We start from the raw sequence: 20,862 nt of genomic DNA on the forward strand, positions 1-20,862 counted from the left end.
TTATGAAAGTGCAATCCAGCAAACCATCCTTTCAATTCATACAGTATCTCAGAAATACCACATGCATTTTTCTTAAGATTTTCCTTTCAAAGTAACACATTTGTACTCCCTATTAAAACCATGAATATGGAGGTGACAATTGTGAATCGGGGGGGTCTTATAGCAGAAAAATTGCAAAATTCAACGATTTTTAAGGCAATTTTAAGGGTACGGCTTATACACGGAGGCGGTCAATATGCGAGAAAATGCGGGACCTAAATCCCTTTCTAAATATCTATACTGAATACGATTGCTGTGGTTTTCCTTTCAACTTCTTGATATTTACACATATCCAATCCATTTAATATGGAAGAACTGGTACTCAATAAGTGTTGATTCGCCGCCAGCCACCCTATTTCAAAAGCCAAATACTAGTTATGAACTCATTTCAAATCACGGCACACGCTTGGATGTCTTTCTGCATCAATGGCTCTGTCAGAATTTTCCGTTCCCCCCCCCCCCGCAAAATACTGCATTTATCTCCTTACAGCACTCACGAGGTCATGTTTCTAGATTGTAATTAAAGTGTACTTTTCTGACAGCAGGTCGAGAGGTTACAAGTGGTATTAATTACTGTATCCATAGCAACAGGAGGCGTCTAAACTACCGCAGCATAATTAGGATTACCCTTAAAATCACTCCAAGGAGAGACGCAATTATCAACGATAACCTTTTACGCAAAGGGAAATGAGTTTGAATGTATTTGTTGTTTGAAAAAGTACAATTACTCTCTTGCTTATGAAGTGATTTTTCAGATAAGTGCACGCCAGGCGGGATTTTCTTTTTCTCTCTACCGAAAAAGCAACAGCGGCGGCGTGGACTCGAGCAGACGCTTAACAAACAATTCTGCGTGTGTCGCCAAGGAGACGGAGCCTTTGGAGACACCTGCGTGGCTGGCGCCGGGAGATTTCGCTTTGGCAATTAAGTCAAATCAAACTCCTCTCAGGGTTCAAGTAGAGGCAAGGGATATGCGCTAATGTTTTTTTAACAAGGACTTCTGATCCATAATCATGCAAGACCTGAGAAAATTTCAGCCTGTGGAGTTAGATGGCACCCGTTCTTGAAGAATTTATCTCATTACACGAGAATAATGAGATTTACAGCTTTCAACACAAAGTGCACAAATAACAACAAACAAACAGACAAATACATCATCAATAAATAAGTAGTCCAAGTGAGATCAGCAGAGCGGCGCGGCCTTGTTCTTTCTGTGGATGGTTATCTGACCCTCTGTGCGCCCTATGGCTGACTGGCGACCAATCTGGGGTAGTCTGCCTTTTAGGAAAGAAAGATTTACAGCAGCTACAGAGGGAAAAAATGTCCTCAGCCAATGCAAAAAGGGATTTTCTTTCCTGCTGCAGGTAGTGACCTTCTGAGGAGGCAGTAACCATGGTGCGTCCAGTCTGTTCTTTTCTGTTTACTCAAGTTTAATGACAAAAATAGAACAGCAAGTACATTGCCGCTGGGTTGATTTTCACCATCAATGCTGTCATTTTCCAATACTTACTTATTTACCATTTACCATTCCTGCACGTGTCAGCATCATTCTATTAGCTATGCTATATGATGAATGTGTAAAAATACGAAATCTGTTATGTATGAATCTTGGTCATAGGAATATGAACTACACAAGAGCATATTTGGACTAAATATTTTCATTCCATCAATATGGCTTGCTTAGATTTTCTAATTAAAATTTAAGTAGACCATATATTTTTGAAATAAAGGTTGGGAAAAAGCATAATTACATTTTATGAAATTACAAATTGACTGAAATACCTTTTTTATTTGCACCTCCCTGTCAAAATGGATTGTCCTAAACTTGGACAGTTTATAATTTACATATCAAAGAGTTTCATAACCCGAAAAATTTGTATGTTGAAACATTCGTAAGTAGAGGTAGGACTGTATGTTCCGATAAGAATGGCATCACCAACAATCTCTCCGCGCTACATTCCCGAGAGGAGTGGGTGGTCCCACATAAAGTAGGGGGAGTTCTCCGAGTGTGCAACAGGTCCGCCTCACTTACACACACACACACTTAAGGCGTGTGGAAGCTGCAAGCTCTGCGCGCTTTCGCCTGTTGCGCTCACTCGCCTCAAAAGCCCTAGCATGAGTGCATCATCTCTCAGAATGGACGCCGACGGTGCCATCACCCGCCTCTGCCGCGAGACTTCCCTGTGACCGGCGGGCCAGATGAACCCCGGGCGCCCGGGCTCGTCCTCCTCCGGCATGCAATGGCTTAACCGGAGAGACGTTAGCGTCCGGAGCGGAGATGGCATCACGCTGTGCCAGAGGGCTCTGCAGATCGTCACGGACCTTTGCCTGACAGGACACGTGGACCTGGAGAAATGCTCCGATATTTTCCCCCTGGAGAGCAGCAGCATACCAGGTAAAGGACATGCAGGTAAATGGCCATAAAGTCATAACCCTTTTTTTTCTTCTGGCAACTTCAGCTGTGCATGCATCGAAATGACTAAGACAATCCTGGCAATCCAGACCGTTTTAACGTGCTTTTTCCAGGCAGATATTGTCTTTAAAGCAGCCGTCACCAACTCCTGTCCATTAATCAGAATAACTACCAAGATCTTGGACAGCTTTCTCAAGAGTTGATTATCGGATTAAGGTGTGGTAGAGGAGGGAGATCCCCTGCTTTAAACCGTAAAATCCAAAATTGTAGTCATTCTCGAGGTTTCCCACGGGCACCCAGATACTAGGTCAGGTGGGCAAACCATAGTGGGTGCGGGTTTTCGTTCCGACCTATAATGAGGACACCTTTTCACCAATGCGTTGTCTTGTTTCTGCAGAAATCTCATTGGGTAAAGTGTCATCTATGGGTCAACTGGAGGCCAAAATGTAATCTGGGCGGGCAAATATTTCTGAACCAGCCTGACATATTCGATATAGATGGAAATGTGCAAACGGCTAACAATTAGAAATGAAACGCCGCATTTGTGATAAGAAACAACAACTCAAGTGTGAAGTTTAACACCAGAAACTCACGAGCCTCACTTGTGGGAAAAACAGCTTATCTGAATGGCTGATATTTGACAATCTTGCTACCTCACATTCATACGCTGCCGACCCTCCCAATGGATGGACGGCTACAAGTGAAAAAATAGATAGATTTTCATGCGATGGAACATCCGTCGCCGGCAACGGCAGTGAAATGACTTTCTCCACAGACATCTCCATCAGTCTCCTGGCTGTGGTGGTGGGCTTTTGCGGCCTTGCCTTGCTGGTGGTGTCGCTTTTTGTCTTTTGGAAGCTGTGCTGGCCTTTCTGGAGGAGCAAGGCGATGACCGTCAACGGAGGACATGGCGCTCTCCGCGTCGCCTTTCCCGACTCGCCGGCCCGCCATTCGCCGCCCCTGCCCGATAAGATATCGGCGGTGGAGGAAAAGAAGAAGCGGTCGCCCGAGGCCAAGGCGAACGGCAGGAGCTCGGTCAAGCTCCTGGAGGCGGCCATGAAGATCAGCCAGACGTCCCCGGACATCCCCGCAGAAGTGCAGACCACCCTGAGGGAGAAGCCGAGCCGCCAGGCCAAGATCCAGAGACAGACCACTGAGCCGACGTCGTCCTCGAGGTAGCTCCTGTCCGATCGGGTCACGTTCACACGTCGACCTGTGTCGTCCGCGGGCCGTTTTTTGTCACAGTCACGCTGACCTTTACATCTTCTTGTGGGGATTATATCTCTCGCTGTGTGTAAAAAAAAACAAAAAACCCAACTCCAGGCTAAAAGTGATGTCGCGCAGTCCTGGGAAACTACTATCTGCTGTACGTGTGAACCCAGCTGCCATGGCAACGCCTGCAAGCCAGCCCAGTAATTAAACAATCACGCCACACTTTGCCTTTGTTTTCCAGGATGGCATTTCAAGGCCAATGCCCATAATTAGCATTGCCGTGGGCTGCCCAAAGACGTGGCGAGCAGACAGCTGTGCACACGCATGTGGACCCGCTCAGGATCACTAATTAAATGCCAATGAGCAGGCGGTGATTTCTGTCATAAACTTAAAGATTCATCAATCTCCGATAGGAAACCTCGCTTAGAGGCCGCACTTTTATTTGGGCTGTTTTTAAACTTTACGAGTACGCTTAAACGCCTCTTTGTTCGATGACCAGGCCAGGGAGGAACATTAAAAATGCGTAAACCTTTGTCTGACAGTTTGCTCGTGCTTTTAATTTGTATTTTTAAAAGTGCTAGTTTGACTCCCACTCAAACAGTGAGGCGTTTATAGTTAGAATGGTTAGGAAATAGCCGTACCGCGTGTCATTTAACTATAGTTGTGACAAGAAAACCACAATACAGTCATACCTCTACTTACGAATGCCGCTGGGTACAAAATGTTCAGGTTACGAAACCTTTTGAGATGCAAATGAGTGCCTCAAAGATCCAAGTTACGAAAACTTTAATACATTTTCTATATCCGTTATTTTATTTTGAAATTTTCGCAGATGAAAATTTCCCTTCACTCTATCAGGCTCTCATTGGCTCTCTCACAACAACCCTCCGTGTTTCTTTGACCGCCGTTGTATGCTTAAACTTATGCTTGCCTAACGTTAGCTTCCAGACATTTGTGCACATGCACTTCAACTGAATAGATTTTACATTTTAATGGCTTATTAAATCTTTTTGTGATCATTTTCTCTCATTTTTGGGACATCTTGCTGAATTTTTAAGGGTTTCGTTGGTAGTTCTGTGGGAACCGTGGAACAAATTAGAGTATTTACATATGAACTGCTCTGCTTACGAAATATTCGACTTAGAAAAAAAGTTCTGCATCCAATTAATTTCGTAAGTAGAGGTACGACTGTACGTATATAAGTCCAAAAAATCTGTCATGGGGGACATTACATTTTAGTCGGCCAAACTATGAACAATTAGTAAAGAAATGTCGTTGAGGTGAATCAAAATGGGATTTAAGAAAATGTTCATTCACGACTTCAATATATTGTGTATGAAGAAATAACATTTGAATCCATGAAATGTGAACAAGGAGTAAAATGAAAGAAAACTGAAATATGGATTTTTCCACAGGCACAACTCATTCCGCCGACACCTGCCACGGCAGATGAACGTCAACAGCTTCGACTTGAGCATGGACGCCGTGCCTTTCCGACAATCCTCCACGGCCAGCATCGGCAGAATCAAACCGGAACTTTACAAGCAGAAGTCCGTGGACTCGGACGGCGAGCCCAGAGAACCCGTTGAGACTTGCGGCAAACTTAGCTTTTCGCTGCGTTACGACTACGAGGAGCGGGCGCTGGTAGTGAAGATCCTCAAAGGCGTGGATCTGCCCGCCAAAGACTTCACGGGGACCTCGGACCCTTACGTGAAGATCTATCTTCTGCCTGAGAGGAAGAAAAAGTTCCAGACGCGGGTCCAGCGCAAAAACCTCAATCCCACCTTTGATGAAAGCTTCCGCTTCCCCGTGGGTTACGACGAGCTCTGCAATCGCAAGCTGCACCTGAGCATCTACGACTTTGACCGTTTCACGAGCCACGACATGATCGGCCAAGTGGTGGTGGACAACCTTTTCGAGCTCTCTGACCTTTCTCGCGAGGCAGTGGTCTGGAAAGATATCCATGCCGCCACCACGGTGAGTTATTTTGTCCCTCTGGGAGAAAAAAAAAGCCTCGACAATCCTGTTCTGTGGAGAGCAAACCTAATTCCACATCTTGAACTTAATTTTCCCTGAGCGATAAAACAAACGACAACAATAAAAGAACAATTCCGAAGCAAGTTTTCCCAATTCTGTTTGGTGTAGATATTGAAAACACAGGTCTACACCATGCAGCGAGAACTTGGAGAGTGCAAACCAATCCATTGAATAAAACAAACCCAACTAATCTATTTGCTACTTTACTGCTGAAAAATAAAAATAAATTTAAGGTCTTAACCGCAACAACTAACATTCGTTAAAATGTAACCCTTTGTTCCTCAAAATCTTCTTTGAATCACGCAATCGCAGATTCCTGGGGAGAATGGTCAATCTCCTGGCGAGTGAATAAAAACAATTATTTATAGCTGCTGTGAAGTGGGTCCCAGACATCCTTCACAAGGGGTAATTGAAAGACATTATATACGCTGAATCACGCCCACGTTTCAAAAAACTCTTTTTTATGAATGCAATTATAGCAACAAAGCCCACAATCACAAAACCTAAAACATTTGATGATCCAAACAACTGACACTTAGAAAGGCAAGGCATGTTAAACCATTTTACTCCAAGAATGAAATCAATGTCTTTGGGAGCAGCACTATTAATACAAGCGATGCAAAATCTCATTATTTTGCCCAAGCGATGCAAAAGCCTCGTTATTTTGCCCTTTCCATCTCGCTATAAACTCTGATTCTGTCACACCGCTACACTCGCAGCGGTCTCCACTGGATAAAAATGTCTTTTTGAGTTTGAAAAGTTACATCATCAAGTCTAGATGACTGTCTACCCGCTACGATCACTCGTTTCATAACCAAGTCTTCGTTCTCTCCCATTAGGAGACTGTTGATTTAGGGGAGATCATGTACTCGCTGTGCTACCTCCCCACGGCGGGGAGGATGACTCTGACGGTCATCAAATGCCGAAACCTCAAAGCCATGGACATCACAGGCTCCTCAGGTATGGCCGCCCATCAAAAGGCACTCGCTCACAGGGTAGCAAATCGGCAGCAGGTCGCCACTTCAAATCGCCAACTTGGAAGATAGACGCTAAAATACACAACAGTTATGGAAAACACGCCGACCGCTTGGTCTTTCAGATCCGTATGTAAAAGTCCACCTGATCTGTGAGGGACGCAGGCTGAAGAAGAGGAAAACAAGCATCAAGAAAAGCACACTCAACCCCGTGTACAACGAGGCCATCATCTTTGACATACCCCCGGAAAACGTGGAACAAGTCAGCCTCTCCATCCTGGTCATGGATTACGATCGGTGAGCCTACGACCACCGCGTCTACGTGCGCGGCGACTTTCGATCCCGCGGCAAACGCATTTCGCCGACAGGGTGGGACATAACGAGGTGATTGGCGTTTGTCGCGCCGGGCCGGACGCCGAGGGCCTCGGACGGGATCACTGGAACGAGATGCTGGCTTACCCACGGAAGCCCATTACCCACTGGCACGCTCTGGGAGAGGTAGGCTTTAACCCTTGACGGGGCGCTCGTCGAACTCATCGGCCGCCGTCGACGACGCCGGACGTCCAATCCGTTTCCACATCCGTCGGTCCGCCCCTCTCGGTCGAAAAGGATCGGACGTCCCGTGAACGTTCAATAGTTTATAAATGAATTGGATCTAAACCGTAGACTGTGTTTGGCGTTACTGTATCCTTTAGTGGCCCGGAAGGGGTGCGAGCTTCGAGAGTCAAGTCTCGTGTACGTCACCCAAACCTCCCCTGACGCCATAAGGTAGCACCAATACCAATACGTCAAGTTGGAAACATCTGGTTTTGCGGCGCCCATGCCGAAAAAAAAAAAATTAAAGCATTTAATCATATCTGTACAGTAAGACTGAGCTACAAAGTGTCCGTCGGAACAAACCAGCCGGGCGTATCGGACCCGCTACCGGGCCACTTCTGGCCCGCGGGTCGCACTTTTGACACCCCTGGAAATTTGACAGGGTATGAATATTTTAGCAAAAACTGAATGCACAAGGGCTGGGTTAATATCTCAGAGTATGCATCAGTCAACAAAAGCAGATCCCATATTGAAATACTTAGCGCAAATATGGCAGTTAAATGTAGCAGACATACCGTATGTATAGAAAAAGGAAAAAACATGATTTACTACATGTAACGTAACGGCTTTTTCCTGTATTTAAATACTGAGATTATGATCAATGTCAAACTACTGTTGTGCTGTGGTTGCACATTCGAATAAAAAGTCTATATAGTAAATAATACAGGTGTACAGTAAAGTCAATTATCAATGGATGTTTCATTGTGGATGAAATTTAAAGAGTTTATTGAATAGGCAATGTTTATCAGTCTAACGTGCAAAAAAAACCTACCGGACAAAAAAAAAGTTACAAAAAACAATGACTGCATCCAACGTTTTTGGTCCAGGTTGCTTCACTAATGATGGTTAGGATAGTATTCAAGATTGGTGTCTTTGTTTTTCGTTTTGATCAACTTGTGCCATTTGTCGTCGGTTTCAACTAACTTTTGCGACTCCCTCGTGTGGAGCAATGCGGTGCTAACAAAATAGCACTGAGCTAGATTGCTAGCTTCACAAATATATCCATTCACTTTTTTTTTTTAGTTTGGTTAGAATTTTTCCAATTGCAGAAATAATCAAAAATAGTAACATTTTCGTCTTCTTTTAGTTTGGAAACGAAATGAATATGTACATTTTCACACAAAGCCATACAAGTGTTGATGCATCTACAATAAGTGTCTTGTCAGTTTTAACAATAAAAAAGGCTATGTACTGTTATGAAAGTATTACAAGCACATGGTACAAGGACGCTTTCTTCTGCACTGCCGTTCTTGGTAAAACTCAATATTTTCTTTGTAGCATGCCTCATGTTTTATGAAAGGAAAAATGTTATCGTGCTGGTAGATAATAAAAAGTCTATGTATTTGTATTGTTTGGTGACAGTGGAGTCACGTTCCTCTTGGGTTCTGTACAAACGACGTCACGTCATGTATTGAACAGTTGTGATAACTTTTGTAATTCAAAGTCCAAATTTTGAATATCATTATTGTGTCAATTTCATAGGCGTTTTAACCAAATAAAGCGACATCATGTGCAAATGATCGAGGCTTTTTTTGGTGTTGTTTTGAGCACGTCTCATTCCGAAAACCGTTTGCAGCCTCACGAGTAAAATAGAAAAAAGTATTGTCTGTTTTCGTCACCCCCTTTTGTTTGCATCTGACGGAAAAAAAATGAACAAGGATATGGTTTTATTATCATGTTCATGGTTTGCATTACCGCACTGTTAAATGTCGCAAGAACGTACACATGCTTTTAAGATGGATAAATGAAAAACAAATCCATCCTTTTAAGGGCCACGCAGGAAGAAAACACAAATGATCGAGCACTAGATTTTTAAATTGAGACTTTTAATATCGGCATAGATGTGCACAAATAGGAGACGATTCCAATGTCAACGAACCCTTGTAGAAGCCTACTTAGGATGTCCTAATTACCCGGTTCGCTAATAATTGTAATTTGACTTTAAAAGGCAGACAGGCAGGCTTTATCCCTGGGCTAACGTTAACAATCCAGCTGCAGCATTAGTCACCGTTTTCCAGAGTTTTCTTCTTGAATTTCCAAAAAATGCTGCTGCAATATATATAAATTGTTGATTTATTTATATGTTTGGGGTTCATCAGCAATCCTTGTTTGAGCTTCAGCTGGTGGACCAATGGTCTTATGTTCTTCCGCTAAATAGCTTGCTCCATTTTGGAGACCATTTTTTCATTGATGACGGTAATCCGTCCAGGCCCTGAGGCTGCAAAACAACCCCAAACCATGATGCTTCCTTCACCATATTTTAAAGTTGGGCTTATGTTTTAATGCTGGTGTGCTGTGCCACTTTTCCTACACACATATGTATGTTCCATCCAAATAACTCCATTATTTTTTCATCTGTCCAAAGAATGTTGTCCCAGAACGCTGTTGAACATAAAGGTGTTCTTTTGCGAACTTTTACCCACACGTTATGCCAAATATAATAATTATTATTATTCTGGGATACGGAAATACCAGAAATTCCAAAGGGTTCATGTACTTTTCTTGTCTTGTTTCTTGACAATGTACATCCAGTACTTTTTGAAAAATAATAGTGTAAATATTCATAAAAGGCATAAAATGGGGGGATTTGCACCATCCAGTTTTTCTCATTACGCGGACGCTGTCCATCGCACAAGCAGCAGGTCAAAAGTCACGTCGCTAATGGCGAGTCGGTAGCCGGCGCTCCGATTCTGAGGACAATTGGCGTTTGGGGGATAACGGAGTGGACAGTTACGTTATGTCATCAAGGTCGTAATGTGCAATTTTATGGAACCTTCATTAAAGTGAATGATGGCTCCAATTCAGCTGCATATTGTAAAATAAACGTCAACCGATGCGAGCATAGCATTACCCGCGCGCACCCGTTACACAGTTACGAAACAAGTTCTGGAACTATTGTTTTTTTCTCGCATATTAACCGCCTCCGCGTATGAGCTGTACCCTTTAAATTCCCTTAAAATCGTTGAATTTGACTACAAATGTGTTACTTTGAAGGGAAAATCTTAAGAAAAATCATCGGTATTTTCTAGATACTGTATGAATCGAAAGGATCGTCTGCTGGATTGCACATGCCATTGCATATTCCGAAAGGGTGTTGCTTGCACGTGGACAAATTGAAAAAGGAAGTCACGTGAGCAGTGTAACCAGGAAGTGTATCTGTAGCAATCTAGTTTGTCATCCTAGGTAAGATGGCAGCACCCTGAGCGAGCAATGGCAGGCAAAAGTGAGTTTTTTCATATTTTATGCAAAATAGTTTTTTCTTCTTCTTGAATTTACATTCATAGACGTCAAAATAAATTTTGTTTAGCGTTTTATCTCTTCAGTTTTCTCTATTTTGAAATAAATTACCGAATCTGCCGCATTGTCTTGCGGTATGTCGTTTCGTCTTTGTCACCGTTGTATAGTACATATATACATACATAGATACTCATTTAGCTTATGTTTACATTGTGATTCAGAGTCTGGCTGAATGCCCAGTTTGTCCGCACATTATGACTTCTCATGGAACGCAGCAATCGCAAAGGGAGTATTTTGATTGGGATTCTCGGCCACCATAAAGAGCGAGCACCTGTTCCTGTTGTCACTTAGTAAGATCATCCTTCTTAAAAGTGCCTTTTGTCCTTTTCCACAAATAACCCGCGAGGCCCGAGTCCTTTTGCCCTTTTGTCACTCTTTGTCTGACATCCAGCTCTCGAGAGGTCGCCGCGAATCTTCCCGTAAAAAGTAGTCGCTTGCAGAAGCTTCAGCTATGAAAGCCATCCGCCGGGTTAAAAAAAAAACAAAAAACGACCTTACCCGACGGCTGAAAGTGAACCCTTTAAATGTTGTCGCGCCGGGGCTATTTCTCAGGCTAACCTTCTCCATGGAGGGCGCATTTTAATTCCATTCCAAAGTGGCGACAGAGACGTGCAAACGTTGACAGACGAATGGACGTCCGTACGGAAGGATGAATGGCCAGTTGTGGACAGCTGGCGTAAATAAAGGAAGGTTAAGATCGCGGTGAATTATTCCACCGTGATTTGCCTTAGGCTTCATCAACACAAACTGAACTCGTTGACAGCGATATACGCACAATCATTTGGACCGGTAGTGATTGCCTGATCATTGTGTGTGCGGTCGATTGGTCGCCGGTCTTATGGTCGCTGTCTTTTGGTCGCCGGTCTTTTGGTCGCGGTCTTTTGGTCGCGGTCTTTTGGTCGCGGTCTTTTGGTCGCGGTCTTTTGGTCGCGGTCTTTTGGTCGCGGTCTTTTGGTCGCCCTGACCGCAACAACGGGCGACCAAAAGACTGGCGACCAAAAGACCGACGACCAAAAGACCGGCGACAAAACAAGGTAAAACAACACGTCTACGCATCAATAAAAGCCAACAATGGCCATGAGCAGTTTCACTGAGCCGACGTGTGAGTGTATAAGAGTTTGTATTTAGGGAATTTGAGCAATGATTTAAATGGTAATTATCACTCACCTTCCGGGCGACCAAAAGACCGGCAAGCAAAAGATCGGCGACCAAAAGACCGGCGACCAATCGACCGTGTACCGATCATTTTGGGTAGCCCGCCATGTTTTGGACTCAAAGAAAATTCAGCTCAAATTTGGCGCAAAAAAAATCGGAGACTACTACTACTACTACATTTTGGCCCTTTTCCACTTCGCCCTGTCCTCGCCTATATCAGACTTTAGGCATCCAACGCCGTCAGCGGCCGCCAAATGGCTTCAGTGTTTATATGGGTTGACCATATGTTATTTGGCATTACAAGCGCTGGCATGGCTTAACAGCCTTCCACACGCTTTAATATTATTGGCTGTTTAGCGCATCTGTCGCGCCTCCGAAATAGGCTCTATTGCCGTCCCGACAAAGGAATGAGAAGCACAGTGGGGTCGGACCCTAGCCAGGGGATCTTCGGGAAAGGCGGGGAAAAAAATAGACACTCGTATCTGTCTCGGGACCTCCCCTGACAAGAATTCTGCTGCGTCACGTGATCCCGGCAAAGCGTTAAAAGCCCGACCCGGCGATCAGTCTTCAGACGGCGGCCCGCGTCGATGGTTCTTTGACTTCCTGGAAATGTCAGACATGGAGGACATCCCAGAGGAACAAGAAGAATATGAGGAAGAAGCGAAAGAGTTCCAAGATGAAGAAGTGGGAGACGATGACAAACGGGAGCACGAGGAAGGCTCCAGACCGCGACCCAAAACCACGTATGTGCCCAACATAGCCCCGCCCAAGCTGCCAGAGGGCGAGAAGGTGGATTTCGACGACCTCCACCGCAAACGCCTAGAGAAGGACTTCGGCGATCTGCGGGGCCTCATCGAGCTCCACTTCTCCACCCGGCAGAAGGAGGAAGAGGAGCTGCTGGCCCTGCGCAACCGCATCGAGCGCCGGCGCTCGGACCGAGCCGAGCAGCAGCGGGAGCGGGCCGAGCGAGAGCGCGAGCGCCAGGCCCGTTTGACCGAAGAGCGGCTCCGGCGCGAGGAGGAGGCGGCCAAAATGCGCGCCGAGGAGGAGGCCAAGAAAAAGAAGATCTTCACCAACAAGTCTTTCGGGGGCTACCTGCAGAAGGCAGAGCAGAAGAAGAGCAAGAAGCTGACGGCGCGCGAGGAAAAGAAAAAGGCCCTGCTGGAGCGCCGCAAGCCACTCAACGTGGACCACCTCGGTCGGGAGAAGCTGTCCGAGAAGGCGCTGGAGCTGCGGGAGCGGCTGCGCCTCCTCCACGCCGACAAATTCGACTTGGCCGAAAAGCTCAAACGGCAGAAGTACGAAATCTACGTGCTGCGAAACCGTGTCAGCGATCACCAGCGGGGCTCCAAGGTGTCCAAAACCTCTCGCAGCGCAAAGGGGAAGTCCGGCTCCTGGAAATGACCGAGACCGAACGCTAAGACCTTTTAGCGGAATTAGCTAGTTCAATTTGCCAATCTTGTCCCACCGCTCTGTCATTGTGCTAAGCATATTAAAGTTGCTCTTCAGTACTCAGTGTGTCGCTAGCTTTTGTTAGCAAACCCAACTATTTTCTTTGCATTGGGGGCAAACTCAAAACCAGAAGGTCCGCTCTAGGCCGCTACGTCGTTTTGGCCACTCCCGGTCATAACGGATTGGACGTCTGAGTTAAATCTCAAAATCATTTAGGCAAACCTCGCCCAGAAGTATAGCACCATTTCCAATCGCTCTCGGAAGCCGTGCCGGACCCTTCCCGAGCATCTTTCGGGACGTGGCTTTGTGCCGTCCGGTCGCCATGGAGACCATGGAGGCAGTCAGTCTATACTGTCAGACCTCCGCCCACCGCCGCGTACAATCTGTCACTCTGGCTCCAAGGTGAAGGCTTGGTATGGGAAGGGAGCAGAAGAAAAATGTCCCAAACAGACAGCACACATTAAGCACGCGTTCCAGAGAACGCCTGGTCCTCACCGGTCAATGCCACAACAGGTGGCTGATGGGAGGCATGCTCTTCATCTCCCCTGACCTGCTGCGCATCCCGCGAGCACGCTGATGAATCGAGCTGGAGGCAAATTCATTAGCGTAAGGTTGTCTTGGTGGTCAATTTCTAGAGCTTGATTAGGCCTGTTTTAGGGGGTCTTCAGCCCCCCTAAAATATTCATTTAGCCCCCTAAACATCCCTGGCAAATTTCATCTAATGGGGCTAGAATATGGGTTCATTGACTACTTGCTCAATCCCATAATGCCTTGCGTCTCAGGGGTAACGAGAATGCAAACAATGGGGCATCACAAACTGTACAACGTGAAAGAGTGTTAAAGATCGCAAAGATTTGAAAAGAAGCTCAAATCGGAAAACAGAAACTTAAATATGGACCATACTTTTTGGACTAAATCTGTGAGGATAAGCGGTTCAGAAAATGAATGAATGAACAAAATATCCCTCTCTCCATAAAAAAAGAATCACTGACTAACAGCTTATTTTTAAAAAATCACATAAATTACAAATCAAGATGCATTTAATGAATTCTTTTGAAATGAGTTGTGAACCTACATTACCTTACGCAGCACATTGAAAAAAATGGAAGGAAAGCCTTGAACGACCTCTATAGGCTAGTATTGTGTAGTACAAGACGTTTTTTTGTGCAATCCAAAATATACTGGAGTATCAGTCCAAACAATTTGCAGTAAATATGTTTGACCACTGGAGGACAACGTGTATATAATTTTACAAATTACAGTACATAGACGGCACCGGAACTTGTCTAAACTTCCTAAATGATTGAAGGCTATTTTCTTGCAAAAATGACCGTGGTCAACTTTTTCTTGGGATTTTGTGTGCGTATGTAGTATGTATGTGTGTGTATGTAGTGTGTGTATGTAGTATGTATGTGTGTGTATGTATGTATGTGATGTTTTAAGATTTTATTTAATTTGGATCAATACTTGGATATTCTACAATAAAGAAATACATTAACCTCCCAGAAGCCTGCCAGCATTCCCCAGAGTTCAGAGACACCACACGATGCAAGAGGGGCAACATCCGAGGAAGATCACACGGTCCTGTTGCATGCAAACAAAAAAGCAAAAGTTAGCATAAATAGAGACTGAAGATTCAATAGATGGGCTTAGGTGTTTTTTTTTAAAACTAGTTTTACCTTGATCTGGCCCAATCTCCTCTCCTGTAACCTCAAGGGTGTGATGAGTGTTCTAGGCACCCAGGAAGAGCTGCATCTTGATGTTAGCTAAACAGGGAAAACTTGCAATGAGCAAAAGCAAAAGTTATCATATATAGAGACTGGATATTCAATAGATAGGCTTAGGTGTTTTTTTTGAACTAGTTTTACCTTGATCTGGCACAGTCTTCTCTCCTGTAACCTCATGGGTGTGAGTTATCTGGGCACGCGGGGAGAGCTGCATCTTGATGCTAAACAGGGAAAACTTGATTTAACCAATCTATTTGGGAGTTCCCAAACAATTATTAAAGGAAAGAGAAATCTTACCAGAAATGTAATAAACGAACAAGATAAAGAATGAAATTAAGTTAGTGAGTGCTCTGTGCTATTTCCCTTTTCCAGACAAGGCGATTAGAAAGTATACAGACTGATGTTAACAGCTAGAAGACAGTTGGCTTAACAATTTTTGTATACATTATTTTTTTTTACAAATTGGAAACGGGTGTCTAGCACTCGCAGTGAAAACTTTCATTACATACAACACACCAGGAACTAATTCGTGCCTCTGGATGTCATTTTTGAGTGAGCCTTTACCCAGAAAACTGTCCGTTGATAGCTCGGCTTTGTTTGATTAAATTAAGTCTACACGACTCAATAAGGGAGAGAAAAGGGACAACATACTTTGTAAGTGAAATAGGAAGCGTCATCGTGACGCTAATGCTAACTAGTCACATACGGCACACAGACGGTGGGGAAAAGGAGCCCAAACTTAAATTGTCGACGATGTGTTCAACCTGGCATTAAACTAACAGATTTGTTGGCGTTTGTAGCTCAATTGAGTCCTAAAAATCTCCCAGTAGCGTGATAAAAAAGCACTTAGCCCAGTAAATTGCTCTACGCCTTACCTCGTGCTAGTCGTCCGTCAGCATAAAAACACTGTTCAAAAGGGTGAAATACTGCGCATGTGCATAATTTACGCAGATGTGTCGACATTGGCGTAACCAAGCCCATATTGTCCCGCCATATTGAATGTGGAAAAAGATGGTGGCTTGCTTACCGCGCTCCACGAGGTGGTTTGTCCTCCCAACTCAATGCCCATGGTCTCAATGCTATAAAACAGTGTGTAAATTTTTTACCAAATATTGAGTAACATTTTTACTTAGTATTTTACATCAACTCACCTTTATTCCAGGTCATCTGACTCCATTAAAAGTTTAACATTTGAAACGCAAAGAATGCTTCATTGTATTGTACGTATACAATTTTACTGGGAAAAGCAGTAGTGAAAACAAGCAAAGGCAAAAACAACCCTATGGGTTACTTTGATTCTCTCCAATGTACATCAAAACTAGCTAACCAAATGGAACGAATAAACAATCTTTGTACCTTGAACTCAATGTTTACTTCTAATAAAACAGTTTTCTGGATCACAGCATGCGTGGATGTTATCAGGACATATTTTTATGCGGGCGGTGATCCAGGTGTGGCAGCTCAAATGTAGTGCAGGCCCAATGCGGGCCACTGCTGGTGATGGTATCAGTGTTGTGCCCAAAACATGAAAAACAACCTGCTGTAGACATGCTTGTGTTTGTGTGTGTGTGTTATGGATTGGACACTGTCACTACTTGTACTTTTTAATTTGGGCCTTGATCCAGAACGTGCACGCCCCCAGATGTGTTTGTGTGAGTCAGGTTAAGGTATGTCTTCATGTGCCAAGTCAATCGCTTGTAATGTTTTTCTGGCTGGTTGTTTGGCGGGCCTTCGTGTCGGTACATGTCGGCTGCCGATTCTTCTTCTTTCCCTCCCCCCCCCTTCTCACAAACACATTTTTGTGCGGCCTTAACGACCGATTAAATGCAAACTTGGCACTTCTCTCAGACAGTCAAATGTTGACAGTCCAAATGGACTGGATGTTTATGACTGGCAACACTAAGGACGTGACTGTGTATCACACCGCAAACACCTTCGACATGGTCAATTTGTTAGAAAAAGAATGATCGCTGTTTGATTATTTATTTTATGATTGGAATTAGACCAAAACTTGTTAGAGAGAAAGAAATCTGAATTTGAATGTCAAAATGCTCAGATGTCAATGACCACCCGCATTGACGTTGTTGGACTTTCCAAGTCGTTATGGCGCTACCTAGTGGACAAGATGGCTAATTGAATTGAATCGCTTTATTGTCATTATACAAGTAGTACCATAAAGTCCACACATGAATGACACTTCTAAACTTTGGCCCTCTTTAATAAATCATGAACGTCGACACCGCATTCACCTTTCACACTTCCGCCCTTTTCACTACATAAATATGGCGCGTCAGCAAACAATGTACCCACATGGTGGATTTTGACGCACCTTTTCATTTGTTTTGGTTCTAATGCAAATGTTGACTACGGGTAGTTAGCCCATATCCTAACCACCTAACACCAGTATATTTTACTGCAGTTTAGCTCAAAAGACAACCCAACTCATTGGCCACATGTCATTTGTCACTTGGTCAAAGCAGCCTTGAGGAAAATATTTAGTTTAAAACAACAGCATAGACTACTTACTGGCTGCTACTCGTTGCATGTGTCCAATTCCTTCGACAAAAACTACTAAAAGGATGGAGTAGTCCGGCAAAACTTGAATTATGCACTTTTTGGTTTATTTTCCAAAGAAAAGGACTGAGTCGTGACTCAGTGAAGTCCCAACTATCAAATTCAGTAAAGCACCGTCACACATGATATGGGGCCTTTAAGGTTTATCACGTATTGCCAAATGCAGTTTAAATTTGTTCATGTTTATTTTGGATGACGTCAGGCCTCGGGTAATAATAATCGGTGATCGACGCCGATGTCAACCCTCCCTGTTTCGGCTTGCTCTAAAGTCTAAAGCATTCCTGATGCGCGTGTGTGTGCATGCGTATGGATGTGCGAGCATGTGTTTAGCGGTAATTAAGTCGAGCTGTGTAAAGAGGAAAAGGGGGTGCCAGAGATGATATTCTAAGATTCTAACTTCCGAGGTGTTTTCCCCATATTCACAATCTTCAGCGACGGGATAATTCCCAGCACATGACCAGATAAGCCAGGTCCATGGAGAAATAGTTGAGGTTAGCGCATAGTGAAAAGTGACTATTTTTGTCCATTTGTAGTGCTGAACATTCTTTTCTTTTAAAGAAATTATTTTATGCCGGATTATGGTGTATATATTTTTTGTTGAATGTACGCTTGTAAATTGGTCGGTCTTTACTTTCCTAAAAGCGAATACACCATTGCTAGAATCTGTAATGAAAAAAATAACATAACAAATTTAAAAATTTAAATCTGGGTAAAATTAACAAAAAAACAAACTTAACCTGGGATGACAAATACGCACTCCGACGAAAAGACGACATAATCCAAAGTAAACAATCCTCCCACAAGGACGTACAAAAACACAATGGCCGACAGAAGCAAAAACAAATGGATTCTGTTTGCTCACAAAGCTATTTTCCAGACGGACTTTTCCAGAAAAAAATGGACATCATTAAGAAAGGGCGGTCAACTCCAAAGCTAGCAAGCCTGTTACAGCCGGGAAAATGGTGTGTGCGCGCCACTTTCAGTGTGCTAACTTAGCTGCACCATCAAATATATTGTTGTGTTGATTTAAAGCCATTTTCAAAACGGACTATGCCGGAAATATGACAGGACAGGCTCGACTTTCATCATTAGCTTCGATGGCGATAGGAAAGAAGGAAGAAAGAAAGGAGGATGGATATTGTGTACAGTTAAAAAGAATTTTTGGTGAGTATAATATGGCTTTATTCCTAAATAATATTTAAATTGTGGGCCCGGTTCTGATATCTGAAAAGCTCCAGTGTTTGTATTTAATCACAAAATACTGCTAGGAAGTGGATTTTACCCCATTTTACCCCAGTTTAATTTTTGGCGTTTCGCCATTGACGTCCATCGCTGTCTTTTCCCGGGAAAAATAACCCCCCTGGCCTGGTTGTAATGTCTCAAAAGCTCCAGTATTTGTATTCAATCAATAAATGATGCTAGGAAGTGGATTTTACCTAATTTTAGTGCGTTTTTTGTCATTTCACGTATGGACTTATCGACGTTCATCACTGTCTTTTTACCGGGGAAATGATACTCCGGGCCCCGGTTCTGATGTCTAAAAAGCTCCAATAGTATTTGTATTTAATCAATACATGCTGTTTTCGGCTGGATTTTACCCCATTTTCGGGCAATGTTTGCCCGTACGCCATTGACGTTCATCGCTCTTTTCCTGGGAAAATCACCCCCCTGGCCTGGTTTTAATGTCTGAAAAGCTCCAGTATTTGTATTTAATCATGAAATGCTGCCAGGAAGTGGATTTTACCCCATTTTTGTGCATTAATTTATTGATTATTTTTTACGTGTCGCAGCTGTAGCTGCAGTAGCGGCTTTATAGCCATAAAATAGTTTTTGAGGGTTGGATTGATGCGTTGAAGGCGCTACCAGAAAATGCACCGACCGCCACTGATTTCTACCATACGTACATGGCCTCACGTCTATACAATATGAAGTCTATATTAAACGTTACATAGTTTAATACTGGAATGTATTATTTCAATCTAATCTATGTGGTTGCTATTTGGTTCTGTCCAACGACGTGATGGCCTCAACACGACTGCCAAATTCAATGGCTCTGACCATGTTGTCATCATCTTGTCATGTGTGAAATCCATCCAAACAAAGCTGCAATGAGCCCACCGCCTTCTTCCACGCGTCACGCTTGCAAGATTGGGTTGAGTGGGCAGTCCCTGCACCCAGCGCAGATTTTGAAACTTTCTGTACATTTTTTGAATTTGAATACTTGTGGAAAATACCACGATGCACCGAAGCCACCAACATTGAGCGAGGGATTACTAAACTCCCTTTTTAAATGACAATTTGACCATTATTCCCCAAATTCAGTCCATTTTTTGGGTCCCAAAACTCTGAAATGAAGCATATTCCCCCTCTAGCAGAATTCTGAAAAATAGACAACCGTTGCGAGATGTCCACTTTTTTCTTGGCCCGGTTTCATAAGGGAATGGGGAAGGGTGCACGCATCCCCCCGCATGTCTGCGGGGAGCTGCGTCAGGGCCAATGGCAGCGCAAGAATGCGGACGGGACAAAAGGCCATAAACTGGCTGGCTTCTGCGGCAGCACAAGCGGGCCATTGTGCGCCTTTTCAGGGATGCACACACGCGCACTGCCCGCGTCCCAATAACAGCGGCCGTGGACAACGGACACGGCGGCCGAATAGCTCGGCGGCCAGCCGGCCGACCGGCCGACACTTTCCCACGTCTGCTGAAAGGGAAAGACACTTCTTGTCCTCGCCTCGGGGGACATCCTCAAGTTAACTCGTTGGCTACCGTCGACGGCTATCGACGTCCAATCTATTCGAGGGTCTGTCGCAGTGGTTAGCGCCTCGGCTTCGCAGTTCGTGTATTCGATCCCAGGTCGGTCCTCCAGTGAAGTTTGCATGTTCTCCCCAACTTGCATTGGTTTTCTCTGGGTACTCTGGTTTCCTCCCAGTCCAAAACCATGGATGGTAAGCTAGCTTGTTGAACACTCTAAATTGCCCCTAGCTATGATCGGTTGTCCTTTGTCTCATCGTGCCCAGGGATTGGCTGGCCACCAATTCAGGGTGTCTGTCCACTGCCTGGTGCTCGAAGTCAGCTGTGATGGGCTCCAGCACCCCCTGCATCCCTCTTGAGGATAAGCAGTTCACAAAATGAATGAATTTCTAAACCACAGGTGTCAAACCTGAGGTCAGCGGGTCAATTGCCCACAAAAAGAAATTATGCAAAGATACCAAAATGACACATTGGCATTTAGCATGAAACATGATAGAAGAATCCCAAACGCCGCCCCCGAAATGAGCTCACCTCCAACGGTCTTGACAGGTGATCCCACTGGTCCAAGGTGAGACTGCGTCAGCAGCTCTAGGCCGGCCCGATTGTCGCCGCCAGTCGACATTCCACGGCGCCGTGCG

The 20,862-nt window shown here is 44.3% G+C and overlaps 2 protein-coding genes across 4 annotated transcripts; both read left to right on the plus strand.

The window, feature by feature from the left end:
* Window positions 1-2,065: 2,065 nt before the first annotated feature.
* Window positions 2,066-8,765, plus strand: syt10 (synaptotagmin X). Of its 3 annotated transcripts, XM_077593841.1 has the most exons (8): window positions 2,066-2,446; window positions 3,225-3,624; window positions 5,077-5,638; window positions 6,538-6,658; window positions 6,798-6,969; window positions 7,041-7,170; window positions 7,368-7,440; window positions 7,538-8,765. In XM_077593841.1, exons 1-7 carry the CDS (start codon window positions 2,236-2,238, stop codon window positions 7,437-7,439), a joined length of 1,668 nt encoding a protein of 555 aa, XP_077449967.1. In that variant the 5' UTR covers window positions 2,066-2,235; the 3' UTR covers window position 7,440; window positions 7,538-8,765. The 3 variants fall into 3 exon arrangements, with proteins under 3 accessions (XP_077449967.1, XP_077449966.1, XP_077449968.1); XM_077593840.1 differs by having other exon boundaries at window positions 7,368-8,765; XM_077593842.1 differs by having other exon boundaries at window positions 2,066-2,431; window positions 7,368-8,765.
* A 3,542-nt stretch (window positions 8,766-12,307) lies between these two features.
* On the plus strand, window positions 12,308-13,232 carry tnnt2c (troponin T2c, cardiac). The gene has a single exon (XM_077593937.1). It carries the CDS (start codon window positions 12,331-12,333, stop codon window positions 13,123-13,125), a length of 795 nt encoding a protein of 264 aa, XP_077450063.1. The 5' UTR covers window positions 12,308-12,330; the 3' UTR covers window positions 13,126-13,232.
* The last annotated feature ends 7,630 nt before the right edge of the window (window positions 13,233-20,862 follow it).

The sequence above is a fragment of the Stigmatopora argus genome, chromosome 23 (genome assembly GCF_051989625.1).
Source record: "Stigmatopora argus isolate UIUO_Sarg chromosome 23, RoL_Sarg_1.0, whole genome shotgun sequence".
In the NCBI taxonomy this organism is placed as follows: domain Eukaryota; kingdom Metazoa; phylum Chordata; class Actinopteri; order Syngnathiformes; family Syngnathidae; genus Stigmatopora; species Stigmatopora argus.